The sequence below is a fragment of the Zalophus californianus genome, chromosome 4 (genome assembly GCF_009762305.2).
Source record: "Zalophus californianus isolate mZalCal1 chromosome 4, mZalCal1.pri.v2, whole genome shotgun sequence".
NCBI classification, from domain to species: Eukaryota; Metazoa; Chordata; class Mammalia; order Carnivora; family Otariidae; genus Zalophus; species Zalophus californianus.
In genome coordinates this window covers 21489484-21512439 of record NC_045598.1, presented here as the reverse complement: position 1 = coordinate 21512439, position 22956 = coordinate 21489484, and the positions used below count along the sequence as shown (strand labels likewise).

The 22956-nt window shown below is 42.3% G+C and overlaps 1 protein-coding gene across 9 annotated transcripts in view; it reads right to left on the bottom strand.

The window, feature by feature from the left end:
* Positions 1-623: 623 nt before the first annotated feature.
* GMEB1 (glucocorticoid modulatory element binding protein 1) overlaps positions 624-22956 on the bottom strand; it is a 34910-nt gene continuing 12577 nt past the window's right edge. For 8 of the 9 annotated variants that reach the window (XM_027624422.2, XM_027624448.2, XM_027624413.2 and 5 more), the window contains 8 exons: positions 20636-20748; positions 19809-19933; positions 18682-18785; positions 15437-15594; positions 12800-12931; positions 11364-11501; positions 8358-8480; positions 624-3850 (listed from right to left, as the gene is read on the bottom strand). In XM_027624422.2, coding sequence (XP_027480223.1) covers positions 3150-3850; positions 8358-8480; positions 11364-11501; positions 12800-12931; positions 15437-15594; positions 18682-18785; positions 19809-19933; positions 20636-20748 — 1594 coding nt within the window. In that variant the 3' untranslated portion in view covers positions 624-3149. The remainder of the gene's footprint in view (positions 3851-8357; positions 8481-11363; positions 11502-12799; positions 12932-15436; positions 15595-18681; positions 18786-19808; positions 19934-20635; positions 20749-22956) is intronic. The other variant, XM_027624457.2, reaches the window with a different exon arrangement.

Below are 22956 nucleotides of genomic sequence, written 5' to 3'. Positions count from 1 at the left end.
TCAGCTAAACTCAGTCAGGCACTGGATTCCTCTGATGGAAACTCAGAGAAGCTAATGCATGACTTGGCTTTTTTCAGTGGGGTACTCTCTGGACACTGCCCATGCTGCTGACTCTGCCTAGCTCTGGAGGCAGAAGCAGCAAGAGACTAAGGATTTTTTTCCCCTTATGGTAAGTAAGCCCCACCACTTGAAAATGGAGTACCAAAAAACTAGCCAAAATGATCTCTCCTAAACTAGCTTAAGTGTACACCTTCTCCAGTAAGTACTCCCATCACACACCCCCCTCCCCAGGTCAGATTAGGTGCCTGATCCTTTGTTCTCTCAGCTCCCAGCCAGTAGCTTCATGGCTGCACTAACCCCAATATGATGATGTTTCAGTATCTCACTAGGAAAGGCTTAACTTTTTTGCATCTTTTGTAGTCTGCTGAAACCTATGGACCAATTTGCAGAGTAATGTTTTTCAATGCACGAAATAAAATACATAGGTTACAAAAGAAATCAATTATATTGGAAATATAGTTCTTAACTCCAGACAATTTCTGAAGTTGAAGTCCTTGAGTGCAGGAACTCTGTTTCCATCTCTGTACTGCTAGTGCCTAGCACAAAGCCTGGCACGAAGTAGGACTTTAAATGTTTATTTAATGAATGAACAGAAAGATAGATGGCTCCTGCCAAGTCAGCCTGAGGAATGATTCATTGCAACTGCTTGTGCACTACCAACGGCTTGCATATTTCTCCCACTGTCTGAGATTATTTAGACCAGAGCTCTGAGGAAACCCCCACTCGACAATGGGTAGCACAGCAGCGAACAATAATGACAGGCTATTGGAAGACCAGGAAAACAACAAAGCTCATGTATTTCCACAAGCCAGAATATTCAGATAGTGAAAGTAAACAGGTTCTGTCTTCAGGGGAGGAGATCTCTTGACTTTGGAAGCATGATGCTCAAACTGCTTTAAAACACTACAGACAGCTGAAGGAGGAAAGAAAGGAACCTGAGCTAGTGTGGGTGTTCTCCAGAGCTCCTCCTCTGTCCTGAATTGGACGCCATCTCTGGGAAAGCAAAAAGTATCCCTAAAAACCAAGACAGGCACATGGCATGTGCCTTTCTAGGTTCGAGTAGCAGTTTTAGGCTTAGATAGAAATTTTGTTTTTGTTTATGTACCATCAGAAAACCTAAAGAGGCAACAATAAAAGCCAGTTCCCTCACTAAAGGGCCAAAGGTTTGTTCTAAGCTGATTGCTACATCTATTAAACATTTTGAAGAGAAAAGTAAAACCCCAGACAATTTTAGAGCTGAAAGCCACAACTATATGGGGTTCAGAAATTTCACCCTTAAGGCTTTTAAGATTGACCCTCCCAAGTTAGAGGGCTTCTCTAGCTATTAAAGCCATCTCAGGGATGGCAGAATGGTTTTCACTTGCTTGACAACAGGGTTTTCCAACATCTGTTGGAAGAAACATGGCTTCAGGTGGGTGCCTTCTCTATAAAAAAAGGGGGGGGGAACTATAGGTCAAAGTTTTGCTTTTATTAAAAAACAAAAAAACAAAAAACCTCCCACTCCTAAGGTGTGTGTTTCTTTTTTGACCTCATTTTCCTTTAATTGTCTGTAGTTTCCCTATATTTGTCCTAGTGCAGTAAACAATGCAATCAAAATAAAAACCAGGATCCCCTCTTGCCCCCAAACACTGAAGATGGTCAAAGAGCAGGAATCAGCACGGAAAATGGCCCAGCTCTAAATATACAAACAACATTAAACAAAAAACAAAACAAAACAAAAACCCAAGATATTATTATTGACATTCCTGGTACATTTCCTATAATATAATGTTGCAGACAATGCTTCTTTCCCAGGGAGTCCAGCTCGCTCAGGAGGAGACATCTACTCAGTGCCTCAGGATAGGCTGGGGCTGTTGAGTCTTCCCTGCCAAGCCTAAGGTTTTTTTATGAGCTTAATATCTCACAGAAACATCTGTGGTATAATAATAAATGGTATAAAGAATCTAAAAGAGGATGAAGGCAAGCAGGCACCTGTCACTGTTCTCCAAATCAGCCAAAAAGCTGAAGAGCGTGGGATCCAGGAGACAGATGCCATTAACAATTGAGGGATGGAGGGAAGAACAAGAGGAAGCACCAAATGAGTGGCTGCTTTTGGTTCCAAAGCCAAAAAAGGGCCCCACCAAAAAGGGCAGCTGGTCTAGATGAGGAACTCCCCTGCACCTGGAGTCATGCAATAAAAATGATGGCCTTGGAGCCCCACCCCCATGACAGCCGCAGCCCAAGAACCAGAGAAATTTACACCACATCACATAGTTTGCAAATGAATGGACTGATCCTAGTTTAGGAGGGTTAAGTGCTTTGACAAAGTTGAGGAAGGGAGGGAAGGTGAGCTTGAATCACAAAGCCTAGCTGTGACAACCGGGGATTTCTATTTCTGCAAAGCCACGGGCCCCTAGGCCCCTGATGCCACTTGGTCCATGGAGATATACCCTTCCACTTATTACTGGCCTCTCCTAAAAATGGCACCCATGGTAATAACCCTTAGAGATATCAAGAAGCATCAGTTGCACTTCTGGAGCTAAGATAATTTCCTTGCCCCATCCTGGCCAAAGCACTTCCCTTTTTAAGCTGCTGCTGGTATGCCACCTTCCCCTCCAAGCATAGGTCAACCTTCTTTCCTTTCAGAGTTTTGCACCGGCTTCTGAGGGCCCTTTCCAGGATACAAAATAAAGTATCTTTCTGCTTCCATGTGTGGGTGGGTTGCCTTCCAGTGTCAGATCTGCCTTCCAGAGTTTGGTCAATGCACCTTTACAAAAATAAAACCACATGTGTGCACAGACAGACTAGCCTGGAAAGGGCTTTCTGGACAGGGTTTCTGATTATCCTGATGCCTCCCTTAAAAGAAATAACTTTCTTGGTATAAAAGGATTAGAACATGGAGTGACCTACTCTCAACTTCTGGAAGGACAGCTTGTTTTTGTCCATTTTTCAATAAGGGGGTGGGAGGAACCCAACATTTTCAGTTACAACAATGAGATTCTGTTTAAAAAAAAAAGGATCCTATGTGGAAATGAGTGGGACAATGATAAAAATAAACAAATAATTAAAATTCCAAACCAAAACATAGCTCCTGGCCCCGAGATCCCCACTTAATCCTCTAAGACCACAATTTCCACATTGTGGACTTGATGCTGGTGGTCTTCCATCTCAGCCACAACTTTCTCCTCAGTCCTCAGCTCTGTCTCCAGAATGACTGCTTTACCCTCAGTATCCTCAGCCTCTGGGTCTGGGGCTGGGTCAATCTCAATGATGGTCTGCCCATCCTCCGAGGTGCTTTCAACAGCCTGGATTGCTGAGGTCAGGCCGGACTCCATGGCCACCAGCTCGACGGGGCTCACCATGGTGGTCATGTTGCCCAGGGTACTCCCATCCTGCATGGCGGTGGAGCTTAGCAGTGCCAAGCTAGATGAAGGGTGGATGGTCACTGTGTCTGGTGAGCTGCTCTTGGCAGAGGAGACCACTGTGGCATAGCGGAAGAGCTGAGGGCCAGAAGGCAGTGTGTGAACAGTCACAGGACTGGAGCCCTGGCTGAGGGTGGCCACTGGAATATTGCCCATGGAAAATGACTGGCCCACTGGGGTGATGGTGATGGGCGAGATGACTGTGAACTGAGGCTGCTGGACCGGAGGAGAAGGGCTCAGGACTGTGGTGGAAGCTGGCCGCTGGAGTCGGGGCCTCTTTGGAGGCTTAGGAGTGCTCACAGGCATCAGTACCACATTTTGAACTGTCTGGGATTTCAGCCTGTGATCCTGAGCTTGCTTCTTCTGTTCTTCCAACTGGCGTTCCAACTCTGTGGAAAAAAAAGACAGACTTTGGAGGAGAGAAGTATATTCATGGGAACAGTGAATGGAGTCAGGAAACCTGAGGTCTTGTCCTGGTTTTGCCACTATATAGCTTCATTGTTTTTTTTTTTTTTAAGATTTTATTTTATTTATTTGACAGAGGGAGAGACAGTGAGAGAGGAAACACAAGCAGGCGGAGTGGGAAAGGGAGAAGCGGCTTCCCACGGAGCAGGGAGCCCGATGTGGGGCTCGATCCCAGGACCCTGGGACCATGACCCGAGCCGAAGGCAGACGCTCAATGACTGAGCCACCCAGGTGCCCCTAGCTTCATTGTTTTTCAAAACAAGAAACAAAATTGGATGATTTTTAAAATCCCTCCAGCAATTACATTTCATTGTGTGATTATAGGCAAGGCAACAATTCAGAATCATTTTCAGGCTGTGATTCTACTATAGCTCAACCCTAGAAGCTCCTGTGGCATTTTCTCACCTATCACCAAAATGCAAACCAAAGAAGCCTGCAGTTGATCATGCAGCTTATAGATGCCTTCCCTGGATCTACAGACGAAAATAAGGAATATTTGCACAATCCCTTTGGAACTAACATGGACTACAGAGGAGCTACAATGGCTGCTCCAAAAAACAGTGATTCCCAAACTGTCCTTCAAGGCAGGATCACCTTGCTGGTGACCTTAGTCTACCAAATGGCCTTAGTCGACCATTAGCAGCCAGAGAAGTCTACAGAAAGTTACAGAGAAAGTCCCTAAGAATTATAGAACTAAAAGAGTTCTTAGAGTTTTTTTTTTTAAGATTTTATTTATTTATTTGAGACAGAGAGAATGAGAGAGAGAGCACATGAGAGGGGGGAGGGTCAGAGGGAGAAGCAGACTCCTTGCTGAGCAGGGAGCCCGATGTGGGACTCGAGCCAGGGACTCCAGGATCATGACCTGAGCCGAAGGCAGCCGCCCAACCAACTAAGCCACCCAGGCGCCCCTAGAGGTCTTAGAGTTCTAACACATTCATCTTAACTGGAACCCAGAGAGGTAAAGTGACTTACTTAAAGTCTCAAAGCTTGGGCCAAAACAAAAGTCTTCTGATGGCCAACTTGGTGGCTTTTCCACCACAATACGTCTATCGCTATCCCTCTCCCAATGTACAGTCCAACCCTGGTGATCACTGGTGAGTCTGGTTCTACACCAGAACTTCTTCTATTGCTTAGTACCTGAGAAGCATTCAATAAATAATCAGTCACATCTGCAGAGCACTTTGCTCCTATGGAACACCAAGAGCAAATCAATTCCTTGCTTGGAATAAAAGGAGTAGGTAGGGATCAAGAACACATTAAAAAAATTTTTTTTCATTCAAAAATTTTTAAATACTGCCTCATAAGTTACAAAATACTGCATTTTTTTCCATTTCCAGTAGTAACCAAAGAAATAAAAACCTCAAGACTGAGTGGCTCAGTTAGTTAAGTGTCTGCCTTCAGGGGTGTCTGGGTGGCTCAGTCATTAAGCATCTGCCTTTGGCTCAGGTCATGATCCCAGCGTCATGGGATCAAGCTCCATGTGTCAGGCTCCCTGCTCAGTGGGGAGCCTGCTTCTCCCTCTCCCGCTCCCCTGCTTGTGTTCTCTCTCTCACCTTTTCTCTCTGTGTCAAATAAATAATTAAATCCTTAATTTAAAAAAAAAGTGTCTGCCTTTGGCTCAGGTCATGATCACAGGGTCCCGGGATCGAGTCCCGCATCAGGCTCCCTGCTCAGCTGGAATCTGTTTCTCCCTTTGCCCCTCCCCCCTGCTCATACTCTCAGGTGCACTCTCTCTCTCTCTCATAAATAAAATCTTTGAAGAAGATAACAATTACATCTATAATTTTTTAAAAAGTTAAGTCAGAGGGGCGCCTGGGTGGCTCAGTCGTTGAGCATCTGCCTTTGGCTCAGGTCATGATCCCAGGGTCCTGGGATCGAGCCCCGCGTCGGGCTCCCTGCTCAGTGGGAAGCCTGCTTCTCCCTCTCCCACTCCTCCTGCTTGTGTTCCCTCTCTCGCTGTGTCTCTCTCTGTCAAATAAATAAATAAAATCTTAAAAAAAAAAGTTAAATCAGAGAATATTATAAATAATAACATCCAATGTTGGTGTGTTCAAAATGGTGACAGAATCTTCTTGGAAATTTGGCAACAAGTCATAAAAATCCATAAAACAATTTTCAATACCATTTAACTTGAAGTTTAGTTCTGGGAAGTAGTTTAAAAGGACATAAAAAGAGAAAGTTATATTCATACAAGTTCACTGCAACAAAATAAGCTACCAAAGAAAAGTTTGAAAATTTAAATGTCATCCCTAAAAGAATGTCTAGCTAAAGCACTGTGTAGCAACTTGGGAAAATAATAATATGTCACAATAAAAAAAGCAGAAAACAAAACTTTATGTATACTATGATTGAACCTATCTAAAAAAAATAATATGAACAAAGAACCAGAAGCCCACATTCTTAACAAAAACCATTTTTTGGATGGTGTGAAGTTTCAAGGTGAAAGCACTGGATTAGGAGTAAGAAAGCCAAGTTCTATTCCAGGCTTCATTGCCAAGTACTGATGTGGCCCCAAGGCAAATCATTTATACTCTTTATGACTCTGGTTCATCTATAAAGTAGGGATAATAGCCTTTAACATTCTTTTTTTTTTTTTTTAACTCATTTACTTGACACAGAGAGAGAGAGTACAGGTAGGCAGACTGGCAGGCAGAGGGAGAGAGAGAAGCAGGCCTCCTGCCGAGCAGGGAGCCCGATGCAGGGCTCAATCCCAGGACCCCGGGACCACGACCCGAGCCAAAGGCAGAGGCTTAACCGACTGAGCCACCCAGGCACTCCAGCCTCTACCATTCTTAGGAGGATCAAATGAAAAGGGTCTCAGAGTACTCAGTAAATGAGTTTAAAATATATACTGGGTATAAAAGTAAGTTGAAGACAACATAAATTGTTCTTCTCTTACCAAATAATCTTGCCTTTTGGCTTCATGACTAACTATGATATATTCTACATCATTCAAAGCTGATAATCTGACTTATTTTATATTTTTCACCTGCTTTACCCAAAGCCTTTTCTTGATTCTCTCTGGGTATAAGTGACAACTCCCTTTGTTCTTCCACCATACCCACTATATATGCCTCAGTTACAAAGCTGACTACTTTTTGTACTTTTTTTTTTTTTTTTGAAGTTTTTTTTTTAAAGATTTTATTTATTTATTTGACAGAGAGATAGTGAGAGCAGGAACACAAGCAGGGGGAGTGGGAGGGGGAGGGGAAGAAGCAGGCCTCCTGCCGAGCAGGGAGCCCGATGCGGGGCTCAATCCCAGGACCCTGGGATCATGACCTGAGCCGAAGGCAGACGCTTAATGACTGAGCCACCCAGGTGCCCCTAAAGATTTTATTTATTTATTTGAGAGAGAGAGAATGAGAGACAGAGAGCACAAGAGGGAAGAGGGTCAGAGAGAGAAGCAGACTCCCCCCCTGAGCAGGGAGCCCGATATGGGACTCGATCCCGGGACTCCAGGATCATGACCTGAGCCGAAGGCAGTCGCTTAACCAACTGAGCCACGCAGGCACCCTTTTTTGCACTTATTTCTATGTCTGCTTTCCCTTGAGTTCCTTAAAGACCATGTAGAGAGTGAGGCTGTCTTAGTCAACATTATATTTTTACAACCTAGTTTGGAAACAGTGAAAAAAAATTTTTTAAGATTTTATTTGTCAGAGAGAGAGAGCACAAGCAGGGGGAGCAGCAGAGGGAGAGGGAGAAGCAGGCTCCCTGCTGAGCAAGGAGCCTGATGCGGGACTTGATCCCAGGACCCTGGGATCATGACCTGAGCCGAAGGCAGACGCCCAACCAACTGAGCCACCCAGGCATCCCGGAGACAATGCAAATTAAGTACTTGATAAAAAGAGTTAAATTATTCATGTGCTCATAATTCCTTATTACCACAAATAATGGAGAAGGTGATAAGTTAATAGTTATCAAAAGATCCAGGGGCGCCTGAGTGGCTCAGTCGTTAAGCGTCTGCCTTCAGCTCAGGTCATGATCCCAGGGTCTTGGGATCGAGCCCCGCGTCGGGCTCCCTGCTCAACGGGAAGCGGCTTCTCCCTCTCACACTCCCTCTGCTTGTGTTCCCTCTCTCACTGTCTCTCTCTCTGTCAAATAAATAAATAAAATCTTAAAAAAAAAAGATGCAATATCGATAATGTAACAAAAACAAAGGCCAATTTGTTTCTTCTGCCACTAATATTACTGGATTAATGGAGAAATTGAGCAGACATCTTAATCCTCCAAAAGATACAGAAGGAGGACCATGATGAGGAGGGAAGGAAGGAAAGAAGGAGGGAAGGAGGGAAGGAGGGAGGGAGGGAGGGAGGGAGGGAGGGAGGGAGGAAAGGAAGGAAGGAAGCCAGTCCCAACAGAAGTCCACAAAGAAATGGCAAGACTCAAGGATATTAGTATAATATCACCTAAGAAGAAACAAGTTATACACACCTGTCAGAGTATAGAGAAACTGCTCTTCTCCCTGCTCTACTTGGTTCCTTCTGTTGTCCAAAACCTTCTTCACTGTGTCCATTAGGCCAAATGTATGTGCTACATTGTTGAGAACAGCAGCATCTATTTAAAACAAAGACATGCCCGTCAAGTTAAAACAGAAGTGTTTCCCTAGCTTCTGTTGTACTGCGTATAATTATGAAACAACCCAGAAATGACGGAACTATTTTAATTGCATTTTTAAAAATTTTGGCAAAGATAAAAAAAAAAATTTTTTTTGGCAAAGATTTATCACATGCATAAGTCAACTTTAATTGTTATAACGTTATACATCTTTCCATATAAATAAATATAAAAATTTAAAAAATCTTGCATCTGGTTATAAGTTCTGACTTCTGGTTTAGAAAACATGGTCACTGTGTTAGACAGAGCTAAGTTTGAATCTCAGTTTTATGGTTTCCTCCTATCTGTGTGAATCTGGATAAGTCATTTCATTCCCCAGTTTTCTCATCTGAAACAAAAGGGCCTAATGATACTTATCCGGCAAGACAGACATAAAGATTAGAAATATCATATTTTAGGGGCACCTGAGTGGCTCAGTTGGTTAAGTGTCTGACTCTTGATTTTGGCTCGGGTCATGATCTCAGGGTTGTGAGATCGAGCCCCACATCGGGCTCTGCCCTCGGCGTGAAGTCTGCTTGTCCCTCTCCCTCTACTCCTCCCCGTGCTTGCTCTCTCTCTAATAAATAAATAAAATATTAAAAAGAAATAGCATATTTTAGGGGCGCCTGGGTGGCTCAGTCGGTTAAGTGACTGCCTTCGGCTCAGCTCATGATCCTGGAGTCCTGGGATCGAGTCCTGCAACGGGCTCCCTGCTCGGCAGGGAGTCTGCTTCTCCCTCTGACCCTCCCCCCACCATGTGCTCTCTCTCTCTCAAATAAATAAATAAAATATTTTTAAAAAATAGCATATTTTAAGTGTCAAACATGGGAACTGGCATGCAATGTTATTCATAGTGTTATCTCTGTTCCTCTTTATACAAAACTTCTTGCAAGCATTGTCAGTAGTTGTGGTCATTACTTCCTTAACTCAGACAACTTCTCTACCTACAATTTTCTTCCACAGTCATCTCATCCAGTTCCATGCTTTTAAATAACATGTACATGCTGAGAACTCCCAGATGCAGATCTCCAGCCCTAACCTCTTCTCTGCGTGCCAGATTCGTACCTCCACCTTAGCTGAGTGACATCTCCATTTGAAGGCCTCATAATCATTTAGCAAGTCAAAACTAATTTTTTCTTTCTTTCTTTTTTATTTTAAGTAAGCTCTACGCCTAACATGGAGCTTGAACTCATGACCCTGAAATCACGAGTCACATGCTCCATCCACTGAGCCAGCTGGGTGCCCCAAGTCAAAACTAACTTTGAGGGGTGCCTGGCTGGCTCAGTCACAAGAGTATGTGACTCCAGGGCGCCTGGGTGGTTCAGTCGGTTAAGCGCCTGCCTTTGGCTCAGGTCATGATCCCAGGGTCCTGGAATCGAGCCCCACGTCAGGCTCCCAGTTCAGCAGGGAGCCTGCTTCTCCCTCTCCCCCCTGCTCCTGCTTTCTTTCTCTCTCAGATAAATAAATAAAATCTTTTAAAAAAATAACTAAATAAACTGTCCTCTCTATTCCTCTCCAACCTTATATCACCTATCACTCTCCTATACCCTAATACACTGTGGCTGCCTCAGAGCTTCTATAATTCTTTGAACCTATGAGGCCCATTGCAACTTCAAGGTTTTTGTTCCTTCCGCCTGAAATGTTCCTTCTCCCAGCTCATCACATGGCTAGCTTCTTCAATTCAGGTCTCTGCTTAAATGCCACCTCCTTAGGGAGGCCTTCCTTGACCATCCTATCTAAAAGAGTCATCCCTGGGCGCCTGGGTGGCTCAGTTGGTTAAGCGACTGCCTTCGCCTCAGGTCATGATCCTGGAGTCCCGGGATGGAGTCCCACATAGGGATCCCTGCTCAGCAGGGAGTCTGCTTCTCCCTCTGACCCTCTTCCCTCTCGTGCTCTCTCTCTCTCATTCTCTCTCTTTCAAATAAAATCTTTTTAAAAATTAAAAAAAATAAAAGTCATCCCTGCTTTCTATATTATTTGCCTATTTTTCCCCCAAGAATATATAAAAAAAGATTCTACTATAAAGTTTAAGTGTATTTATATAATGTATGAATTATAAAGAGGTAATAAGACACAAGTAACAAATCTAGGAACTCACACACAAGCTTATGAGATATTATTATGACTTTTTTTTAAAGATTTTATTTATTTATTTGACACAGAGAGACACAGCGATAGAGGGAATACAAACGGTGGGGGCCGCAGAGGGAGAAGCAGCCTTCTGCAAAGCAGGGAGCCTGATGTGGGGCTCGATCCCAGGACACTGACATCATGACCTGAGCTGAAGGCAGATGCTTATTATGATTTTTTTAAGTAAACTCTACCCCCAACGTGGAGCTCAAACTCTGACCCCAAGATTAAGAGTCACATGCTCCACCAACTGAGCTAGCCAGAAACCCATCATCACAACCCTTTTGTATCAGATGATTAGAACATCCTTTTACATTATGCACAGCAGCAAGTACCCTATGGGTATTGAGAAACACCTGTAAGTGCACACAATAGTTCTGGAAACCTTAAACTGATAGAATATGAGACTTGTCTAAAACCAGGTAACTTTCTCCAATTTTCAGACTCTATTTATCTATACGTAAGAGACAGCCTGCTTTCTGGCACCATTTATAAAGGCAAAAATTACCTGTGGAAAAGCATGACCAGACCTGATTCAAAACCTTATTATGAACTATGGACACATAACTTAACTTTTATAAGCCTTAGTTTCCTAATCTGTAAAATGGGGATAATAATACTTATACCCCAGTGTTTTCATGACACTAACAGGATCTGCCTACAGTTGTTAGTGTTCAGTAAAATGACTACTGTTGTTAAAATTAGTGCACTTACCTGTGACCTGGAAGGGAGCCTGAATGAGCCGCTGCTGAACTCCCCTGAGTAGCTCCTCTATTTCCTTCTGGATATTGCAGACAACCTCTTCCATCAGCCCTACATCAGCTATTCCTTTCCAGAACATCAAAGTGTCCTCTGACACAAGAGGGATAAGACAGAAGATAAACAAGGGATGCTACACATACTTAGGCAAATCTCTACAAGCTAAAATCAAAATTATTTCAATTTGAAATGATTTCTTGTTGGGCCATTTCTGGGAAAAAGGAAGAAGTTTTTGGAATATTAGCTACCCCCCTGAGTTGGTACCCAATTATTTGCCCTCTTCAGCAACATAGGGACTTGAGATAATTGCCTCAATTTGTCATGGCTCTGGCTATAGGGAGCAGGTTATCTTCCTCTAATAAAGATATTAAATAAATATTAAATATTATTTATTTTAAAAATTTAAAATTAAATAGTATTTAATATCTTAAAAGTTAAAGATATTAAAGATATATAGGCGAGCCTTGTACAACGTGGTGTGAACTCTGAGGGTCCACTTATATACAGATTTTTTTCAATAAATACAGTACAGCGATGTACTGTATTTTTTAAATTAAAAAAATTTTTATGATTTTCTTAATAACATTTTCTTTTCTCTAGTTTACTTTATTGTAAGAATACAGTATATAATACATATAATATATAAAATATGTTAATCAACTATGTTATTGGTAAGGCTTATAGTTAAGTGGGGGGGGGGGGGCAGGGGAGTCAAGTTACACAGGGGTTTTCCCCTGCACAGGAGGTTGGTGCCCCAAACCACCACGTTGTTCAAGGGTCAACTATACTCCCTCTAGTCCTATACTTACAAAATAAAATAAAACAGCTGAATAGGTGGGATGATAAGCTCTCTGAGGCCAGAGGCTTTGTCTTTTCATCTGTGTTGGCAACAGTGCCAACTAAAAATAGGCAGCAATAAATATTTTTCAAGTGAATTAATGAATGGAGGATGACGTGAAACCCCCCCGGTCCCCTCTAAGTGAATCATCATTAGTCACCATCCTCTATACCACCTGCTGCCTAATTTTTCCTTTTAACATCTTGCAGCCTGGTTTATCTAAGAAACGTTCCAAAGTTGGGGACAGTTTGACAGAATGAAAAGCACTGACTACAGAGTCAAACGGCTGAATTCGGCTCTGACATTATTGGCTGTGTGGCTGGTCTGAGGCAAGCTGCTGAATCTTTTTGAATCTCAATTTCTTCCTGTGCAAAATGTGACTGTGCATGGCTGTTGTTGCATGGATGAAAATAAAATGTTTGCAGCTACAATTATCATTAACATGCATGAGAAAAACCAGCAAAAGTAATTAAGAGACCTTCTGTGTCCATAATCATAACAGTGAGAAGGGTCACAAGACCCTGCAAGATATCTGAGCCTCATAGAAAAGTACCTGAAATTTCCTCTGAGTCTTTCTTCACACCCTCCTCTGTAGCCATGGTGACAGCAGCAGTGAGAGCGGAGTTCCATTCCAACCCTGCCTCTTCCATGCTCTCTTCTGAGATGGCAATCTGTGTGATGCTACCTAAAAGCGGTTCATTAGAGGTAAAGCTGGTGAATTCCATGAAAAAGTCATAGCTATCCTTTATCTCATACAGCCAAAGAGACCCTGTTATTTTAAGGTCCATATAGTAAAAACTAGAATCCTTGGTAAGCCAGGATGAATACTGGATTTTGTAAAGAAAACCTGCCTTTCAAAAGAAAATGCTTTCTTCTTACTCTGAATAGAAAGGGAAAGATAACTTATAAAATCACAAAAGAACAATCTGCTTCCTAAGCAGGTATGTTTTTTAAAAAGACTGAAGGTGAGCATGATTGCCGGGCTATCTGCCCCAGACTTGGTGAGGATGAGGAGGACCTGAAAAATTTAAGAGAAAAGTATGGTGCTTAGCCAAGAGCCCTACTACAAGCATATTTGATACTAACCATCTAGAATATCAGAAGTTGCTATAGCTTATTTATCAGGCTATGTAAGAGAAAGCAAGAGAAATGAGACCAAAAAATCAGATAAGAAGAGATCCATGAATAGCAGATTCACAGAGGAAAAGAACATTTGCTATTAACATTGTATATTAAGATTTGATTTGATTTGATTTTTTTTAAGTAATCTCTCCACCCAACATGGGGCTCAAACTCATGACCCCGAGTCACATGCTCTTCTGTCTGAACCAGCCAGAAACCCCTCGTATATTAAGATTTTAAACAGGGGCGCCTGGGTGGCTCAGTCGGTTAAGTGTCTTCCTTTGGCTCAGGTCATGATCCTAGGGTCCTGGGATTGAGTCCCACATTGGGCTCCCTGCTCAGCAGAAAGCCTGCTTCTCCCTTTGCCTCTGCCTGCCACTCCCCCTCCTGTGCTCTATCTCTCTGTGTCAAATAAACAAAATCTTTGGGGGGGGGGGGTTAGATCCTAAACAAAGAAAATGGAGAAAAATCAAACTGATCCAGACAGATATATAGACAAGTATGGACTCCACATGCTGGAGAATATTAATAATCAATCAAAAAAGTAATATTGATATGGATAGTCAACTAAAGGAGTTTTGGCCAAATAAAAAGTAAATAATTTTATAGCATTTTTTACTTTTCAAGTGAAAGACTCACATGACCAAAAACCAAAAATTCAAACTGCTAGATATTTTATACTTTCCTGTAGGGAACTTAGGTTCTAAGAGATCTGACTTCTTGGGGCGCCTGGGTGGCTCAGTTGGTTAAGCGACTGCCTTCGGCTCAGGTCATGATCCTGGAGTCCCGGGATCGAGTCCCACATCGGGCTCCCTGCTCGGCGGGGGGGTCTGCTTCTCCCTCTGACCCTCTTCCCTCTCGTGCTATCTCTCATTCTCTCTCTAATAAATAAAATCTTTAAAAAAATAAAATAAAATAAAAATAAGAGATCTGACTTCTACTTACCCAGTGGTTACTCACGGAATATTAGGGCTGACCAAAAGAAACCTTGAGAGGTCAGTTTTAAAATAGGTACTTCCCTTACATCCGTTAGTATCTTTCTAATTCTGTCAGGCATATTTTTAAGTCTTCTGGAAGTAGTTGAGACAAGAATCTTAACTGGACTAACTGAATCTTTTTTTTTTTAATTTTGTTTGTTTGTTTGCTTGTTTAAGTAATCTCTACACCCAGTGTGGGGCTTGAACTCATGACTTCAAGAACAAGAGTCACATGCTCTTCCGACTGAGCCAGCCAGGTTCCCCTGGACTAACTGAATCCTTAATAATCATCTCACCTGGCTCCATCTTTCCTAGAAAAGAGCAAAGAGCTCTAGTCCTGAGGTCAACGATACAAGTTAAGCATATGCCCATCCCAAACCTCAACTTGGTTATGTGGATCCCTTCCAGGCAGGGCTCTTTGATCCTTACAGCAGCAGAGTCTCCAGAGCACAGTCCAGCCAACCATACATTATCTTTGGTACATCTCAGCTCAACAGTTGAAAACCATTCACCATTCTACTTCCTGCCTGACCACCCGTAGGGCAAAGGATTTTTCAAAACAATCTAATTTCAAAGATATGCCAAGTGGCACCAAAGTGAGACCATTGAATAAACATAATAACCACTGAATCATCTTTCTTTTTCTTTTCTTTCCTTTCTTGAGAGAGAGAGAGAGAGTGTGCATGGGGGGAGGGGCAGAGGGAAAGGAGGAGAGAGAATCTTAAGTAGACTCCACACCCAGCACGGGGCCTGACGTGGGGCTCGATCTCACGACCCTGAGAGGGTGACCTGAGTCGAAATCAAGAGTGGGACGCTTAACTGAGCGAGCCACCCAGGCGCCCCTGAACCATCTTTCTAATGTTTCTTATGCATACTTAGAAAGAAACAAGGAAGGAGGTATGGCCAATAGGAATCATCTGGGAGAAAACAAAAGAGATCTGTTTCTAAAGTACGGAATCACACCCAAGGTTAGCATACCTTACAGGGACTTCAATGCTCATGAGAATTAAAATTAAGAAACACAAAAGAGAAGTAAGGGGAAAAGTGTTACTAAAAAACACTGGGTTTTCAGGTGGTTTCCTACCCCCTACCATCGGCCGAAGTGGGTGTCTGCACCACACTTGTCTGCTGTCCTGGCACTGGAGCTCTTGCACTGCTGATCAGAAGATCAAATTTGGTGCTTCTGCAGGTATTGGAGCAAACCTTGTCATGTTGGTAAAAATCAATCTGTCCAGAGTCCATCATTTTCCTGTGTAAAGGGAGACAAAAAGTACCAGTTCAGCCTGCACTACATCTAGATGGAACTAGGCCTTGGGGACAAACAGAAACAAAGTTGCTGCATCTACTCCATAGATAGTGAAACCTAATGGCATTTAAAGTCATTAGGCTGCAAAAATTCTAACTGGGATTACAAAATTTTCATTGGCCCTGCCCACATTTACAAGTACTCCTATTCCCTCCGCAGTCTGCTCATTATGAGTACTCTCTCATTTCCCGTTATCACCAAGCTTTAGGTAGGGATATACTCCTGACAACATCTGAGTATCCCCATAGAATCTCATTGAAACTAAACCCAAAAGGGGAAAAGACTAGTTCATATATCCCAGCACAACTGAGAAATGCTATAGGGAATAAGAATTTTATGATGAGATTCTGATGTATTAGTATTCCTAGACCAGCAAGATCTGTTGCCACTTTTGGAGACATACAACTTCAGCACATTTCTTTCCTTAAAAAAAAAAAAAAAGTCTCCTATAAATACAGTGCAAAGTTGATTATACTAAACCCCCACTATAAAATGCCCTTATAACTGGATTCACAAGACATTGTTATTACAGGCCATAAGCAAAACCATGGGGTATTTTAGTTAGAGTAAACTCTATGTTATAACGTTACTTGGCTTTCACTAAAGATCTTTTAGGCATTCTGATTCCTTCTTACATTTGAGGAAAGTTGGCATGTGCTTGTTTTTCTGGGCAAAAAGGACGGGCCAAGAACAACAATAATGGAAGTTAAAAGTATTCCTTCCCAATTTTATTTAACTACTGATTTCTGTATACAAATCATCTGGAATAACTTCTTTTTTTAAATGTGTCTCTTTATTAAAATAATATGTGAAGAAAAAATTAATATTTTCTGTGGGAAATACAGAAAACTATAAAGAAAACAACTGCTTTTTAAAAAATCCAACAGAGGCGCCTGGGTGGCTCAGTCGTTGAGCGTCTGCCTTCGGCTCAGGTCATGGTCCCAGGGTCCTGGGATCGAGCCCCGCATCGGGCTCCCTGCTCCGCGGGAAGCCCGCTTCTCCCTCTCCCACTCCCCCTGCTTGTGTTCCCTCTCTCGCTGTCTCTGTCTCTCTGTCAAATAAATAAATAAAATCTTAAAATAAAATAAAAAATAAAAAATCCAACAACACAAAGATAACATTAACATTTTGAGATATTTTCTTCTATTAAATTTTGTGTACATATGTGTGTGTCTGTTTTTTTTTTTTTAAGATTTTATTTAAATCTTTACTTGGGTTCTCCTGCTCTCTATCAAATAAATAAAATCTTAGAAAACAAACAAACATGTTCTCACTAATCAAACTTCAAAACAACATTTTTTTTTTAAATATTTATTTATTTGAGAGACAGAGAGCAAGCACAAATGGAGGCAGGGGCAGAGGGAGAGGGAGAAGCAGGCTCCCCGCTGAGAAGGGAGCCTGATGCCCTGGGATCAGGACCTGAGCTGAATGCAGATGCTTAACTGACTCAGCCACCCAGGTGCCCCTAAAGCTGACTATAATTTTCAATAATGTTGCAATAAACATCTTTATGCCTGAATCTCTACAAGCACTACCTATAGTGCTATTTATAGTGCTATATATTTCTATTTTTCTTAGGACAGATTCCTTAAAAAGAATTAAAGACAATGGGTAAGATGTTCTTAAGGCTGTTGATGCATGTTCTGTGAGGAACTTTCCATTCCTGACCACATTTTAAAATCCATCAATAGGTGAGTGCTCAAGAAATACCAATTAATGTTAATCTTCATGGGGGGGTGGAATTACAATAATAAGCTTGCTGCATAAAGATGGGGGTGAGGGTATTATACATTCTTTTTTTTTTTTAAAGGTTTTATTTATTTATTTGAGAGAGAGAGCATGAGAGATAGAGAGCACATGAGAGAGGGGAGGGTCAGAGGGAGAAGCAGACTCCCTGCTGAGCAGGGAGCCTGATGTGGGACTCGATCCCGGGACTCCAGGATCATGACCTGAGCTGAAGGCAGTTGCTTAACCAACTGAGCCACCCAGGCACCCGGGTATTACACATTCTGAAGTTTATTTCTGTGGTACAATGATGGCAAGAATTGCATTCACTGAATATGATTGTTACTTATCAACAGCAGTCTCTATTTTACCAGATTATCACAGAACTTGTCAGTAGCCTACACTTCTCCGAGGTCGGCACGCTTCCTCAGCACCAGGTTTAGCCCTGCCTGTGCTTGGTGATCTCAAGTACGATTGTCATCTACTCCTGAGCTTCTCTGCTCAGAAAGGATCCTAACATCCTGACATCAGAAAAAATTTGCCCCAGATGCTGGGAAGAGTTAATTTAGACTCTTGGTTTCAGCTTGATTTTGGCTCAGGTCATGATTTCAGGGTTGTGAGATCGAGCCCCACAGCCGGCTCCACACTCCTTGCAGAGTCTGCTTAAGGTTCTCTTTCCACGGGTGCCTGGATGGTAAAGTAGGTTAAGCATCTGACTCTTGGTTTCAGCTCAGGTCGTGACCTCAGGATCATGAGACCGAACCCCTCAAGAGGCTCCTTCCTCAGCACAGAGTCTGGCTGAGATTCTGTCCCTCTGCCTCTGCCCTCCTGCTCGTGCTCTCTCTCTCTAAAATAAACAAGTAAATCTTTAAAAAAAAAAAAAGACATCCTTCCCTCCCCCACCCCTCACTCTCTAAAATAAATAAATCTTTTTTTTTAAGATTTTATTTATTTATTGACAGAGAGAGAGAGAGAGAGCGAGAAACAGTACAAGTAGGGGGAGCTGCAGGCAGAGGGAGAGGGAGAAGCAGGCTTCCCGCTGAGCAGGGAGCCCAATGCGGGGCTCGATCCCAGGACCCCGGGATCACGACCTGAGCCGAAGGCAGACGTTTAACGACTGAGCCACCCAGGCCCCCAATAAATAAATCTTTTAAAAAACAAAACAGAACAAAAGGTATGTGCTTGTTTTCTTTTTCTTTCTTTCTTTTTTTTTTAGTAATCTCTACATTCAATGTGGTGCTCTGAGATCAAGAGTTGCATGCTCTTCCAACTGAGCCCTGGTGTGTGCTTGTTATTAAAGCTCACCTGAGCATGATTCCACCCAGACGAATGGCTCTCTTCCAGTCCTTTAGGGTGGACTTGCCAGCCAGATGAACAAAATGCTTGGGGCTGATCAACTGATCATTGAACTAAGGTAAAAAGAAAAGTCCAAAATCACTCAAGGTCAGCTTAGGCAGGCCAAGAGAGAGAAAGGTAACTCCATTTGTTACATATGAAAAAATACCCAGATGGCATTTTAAGTCATAGCCTTGTATCTTCCAGCCTCCTGCCCTGCTGTGCCAGAGAAGATGATCCTTCTCTGGGCACAGTGCCCTGTCCTGGTACAGAGCTACAGAAGACAGGAGGAGGATCAGAGATTAATATACTGATTAGCACCTGAAGTCCATTTATGCCCTAAATCACGAATAATATGTGGGTTCAATGTTGCAAAGGCTGTTTAAATAAACTGAAGTAACCTACCCAGCCCTAATGACAAGATTCAGGATGTGGTGGAAAGAATAAGTACCATAGAAACCACTATCACTGCAGAACCTCAAAACTCTGTAATCCTTCATGATTCTAGGATGATGCCACTGATAGTGACTACTATCTATGGGTACAGCTGTGGCTACCAATTGAGACAAAAGCTTAAGCAATTATTTCCACTTTGTGCTCTCATGAGAATTTATTTTTATCAGTAATAATTTTCAATAAACTACTATAATGCACACTTCTATAAGGCATTTTACATATATTATCTCATTTTATCTGCTAGCAACCTGACAGTGTATGTGATTATTCATATTTTAACATATGAGCCTCTGAAATATTAATTTGTTCAAGGTCACCCAGTCATAGAGATGGGACTCCATTCATTCATTCAACAAACATTTATAGATAAATATGCCAAGCATCATTCTGGGTGTTGGGGATACACTGGTGAACAAGACAAACAAGTTCTCAGCTCTCCTAGAACTTGTATTCTGCGTGGGACTTGAATCCAGGCCAATTTCACTCCAAAGTCCTTATTTTTTTTCTGTGACACCATAGGGACTAGAGCCACAATACTGAAAACACTGATATGGTAGATAAGAGAGAAGAGGCACTGAAACTATACTCTTTCAAAACAAGGAGCCCCCAAACAGGCCCCAGTAAGGAGAAAAGACAATTACCTTGACACACTTCACATTTATTCCTGGACATACAAACTTCTTCCAGAGGAGAATGGCTTTGCTCTCCCCACAAGTTATGGGGTAAGCAATTTCCATATCCTCATTTGCTTCTATAGTGCTTGCATCTGAAAATGGAAAAAATATCAGTTATTTATCGAACACTTTTCCCCAAAAGCTTAATTCAAAATCTCTAGTCTCTTGGTTCCTCTAAGAAGCCAACAGTTCACATTGGCTGGTATTGTTTTGGAGTCTTCTGGAAGAAGTTTGGCATAACAGCTCTCTTACCAAGCCCACACTATGTGCCAGACACTGTCCTATGTGCTTTTACATGCTTAATCTTATTTAGTTCTTACAACAATCCTGTGAGGCAATGATTGTTCCCAATGTATGCAGGTGGGACTTGGAAAGGTGAAGTGACTTTCCCAAGGACACACAGCTAAGAAGTGAGAAAGTAGGATTTAAACTCAGGTTTGTCTAACTTCAAACTTTTTTTTTCAGTTTCTTTCCACTGACTGCCTTCCAATCAACACCTCGTAAGTCCTAATCAGCAACTTCCCTAATGACAGGATCAACCTTGAGGCTCTAATTTCTTTGTGGAATTTTTGTAGATGAAATATCTTTTCAGTACCCTAGCAAACTGATGTTAAATAATCAACTGATGGGCCTAGCATTTGTCAGTGGTGTCTCTCGATGCACCACCATCAAACTGATGGCTGTAGCATTGGTAGGGCACACTGGGTAGGGGGTAAAAATATAAGGAACAAAAGGCAAGAAATCTCAACCAAGGAAGCTAAGGTCAAAGATACTAGAATAACAAAAAGACTTACCAATCCCTTCTTCAATTTTGTGAATTGTGTGAGTTTCTACTGCCACAACTGCCGTGTTGTTCTCGGACCCAGGTTCATAAATCCTGTTGTAAAAGTGTCCATCGATAAACAAACTACATAAATCATGAAAAAATTAATATTCACAGCATGGGGTTAAGAAATTTGTTATAATCTATCTCAAAAGGAATAAAATAAATATACTTTACAACTCTATGTTAGTGCTCTGACTAGTTCCCCATTATATTTAAACTCCAAGCTGCCCAGGACTGCTTAGTAGCTTCTACCTTGGACATGAATCAACAACTTTCCTCGCCTCCAAGGAAAGTTCCTCTTGCTACTGTCTTTACATCACCACTGTTTCACACCAGACTTTTCCCTTCATAACTTTAAATGCTTATGACATAAAATGTTGCTTCAAGTATAAGATTAAATTATAGAATTATCCTAAGAAGACTAAAAAGTAATACTGTTGGACAATTCAAGACAGGAAGAACCCGGGGCACCTGGGTGGCTCAGTCGGTTAAGCATCTGTCTTCTACTCAGGTCGTGATCCCAGGACCCTAGAATCGAGCCCTGAGTGGGGCTCCTTGCTCAGCGGGGAGCCTGCTTCTCCCTCGCCCTCTGCCTGCTGCTTCCCCTGCTTATATGTGCACGTGCTCTCTCTCTCGCTGTCAAATAAATAATAAATAAAATCTTAAAAAAAAAAAAACAAACAAACAGACCATTGACCATAGAAGCTGATGTCTTTTGTTGGAATCTAGATACTTTAGTCTTTTTTAGCACTTTAGCATTTTTCAAAGCATCATATAACCAAACTATTGACATGAACAGAGCCTAGTAAAAAAAAAGAGAGAGAGAGAGAGACTATGCCCAAAGTAACTAGCATTAATTAGAAGTATCACTTAGTGAAAGTCTCTCTAAAATGTTTCTACCTTCTGTGGTGCCTGGGTGGCTTAGTCAGTTAAGCATCAGATTCTTGGTTTCAGTTCAGGTCACGATCTCAGGGTCCTGAGATTGAGCCCTGTGTCAGGCTCTGCACTGGGTGTGGGAGCCTGCTTAAGAATCTCTCACTCTCGGGTGCCTGGGTGGCTCAGTTGGTTAGGCGACTGCCTTCGGCTCGGGTCATGATCCTGGAGTCCCGGGATCGAGTCCCACATCCGGGCTCCCTGCTCAGCAGGGAGTCTGCTCCTCCCTCTGACCCTCTTCCCTCTCATGCTCTCTCTCATTCTCTCTCTCTCAAATAAATAAATAAAATTAAAAAAAAACTCTCACTCTCCTGTTCTCCATCCCCCCTCCGTCTCAAAAAAATTAAATAAATAAAAGGTTTTCACCTTCTAAGAAAAGGGCTCAGATAAAATACACTAGCAACCTTTAATTTCTATAATAAAAATAATGTATTAACCTTTGCATCTTTTTTTAAAAAGATTTTATTTGTTTATTTGAGAGAGAGAGAGAGAGAGAAAGAGCACAGAGGGAGAGGGAGAGGGAGAAGCAGACTCCCCACCAAGCAGAGAGCCCGGTGTGGGGCTCCATCCCAGGACCCTGGGATCATGACCTGAGCCCAAGGCAGATACTTAACCGACTGAGCCACCCAGGCGCCCCTGCATCTTGTTATTTGAAAGCACTGCTTGAATAATATCCCTTGTATCACCCACCCCCATGGTGACACCTCTAGCACAGACCTCTCCTCTGAATTTCACACCAGGATACAGTTAACTGGCTAAATGAATAAATGCATTTGGATGTCCCATAGGACTTTGTTGAATTCATTATGTCTAAAATAACCAAGTTCTCTTCCCTCTCCCAAACCACTCTTCTTATATTTCCTATCCTTGTTAATGGCACCACTAGCACTCTACAGCCTAAGACAGAAGCCTGGAAATTACATCAGATTTCTCCCTCTTCCTCCTCCTCAACTCCCACATACTCAGCCACCAAATCCTATCAGATGTATCTCCTTAACATGAGCCAGCCTCCCTGTCTCTTTTTCCACTGCTACTGCCTTAATTCAGGCTGTTATCATCTCTAGTCTGAACTAGTCGCCTTGCATCTACCTGATCTTCTATACTCCTACTGAAGTGATCACGTCAATCCCTCCTTAAAACCCTCAAGAACCCTCTACTTACTGTTACAATAAAGCCCCCAAATCCTTAATAGGATATTTAAGTTGCTCCAAGATCTGACCCCTGGTTTCAACTCTCCCTAAACCTCACCTTATAATCCAAGCCCTAGTCATACCAAATTATCTGTGGTTCCCAGAACCAACACCTTCTTTTATACCTTCCCTCTTTGCTCTTACTTCCCCCCTTCCCCAGAATATC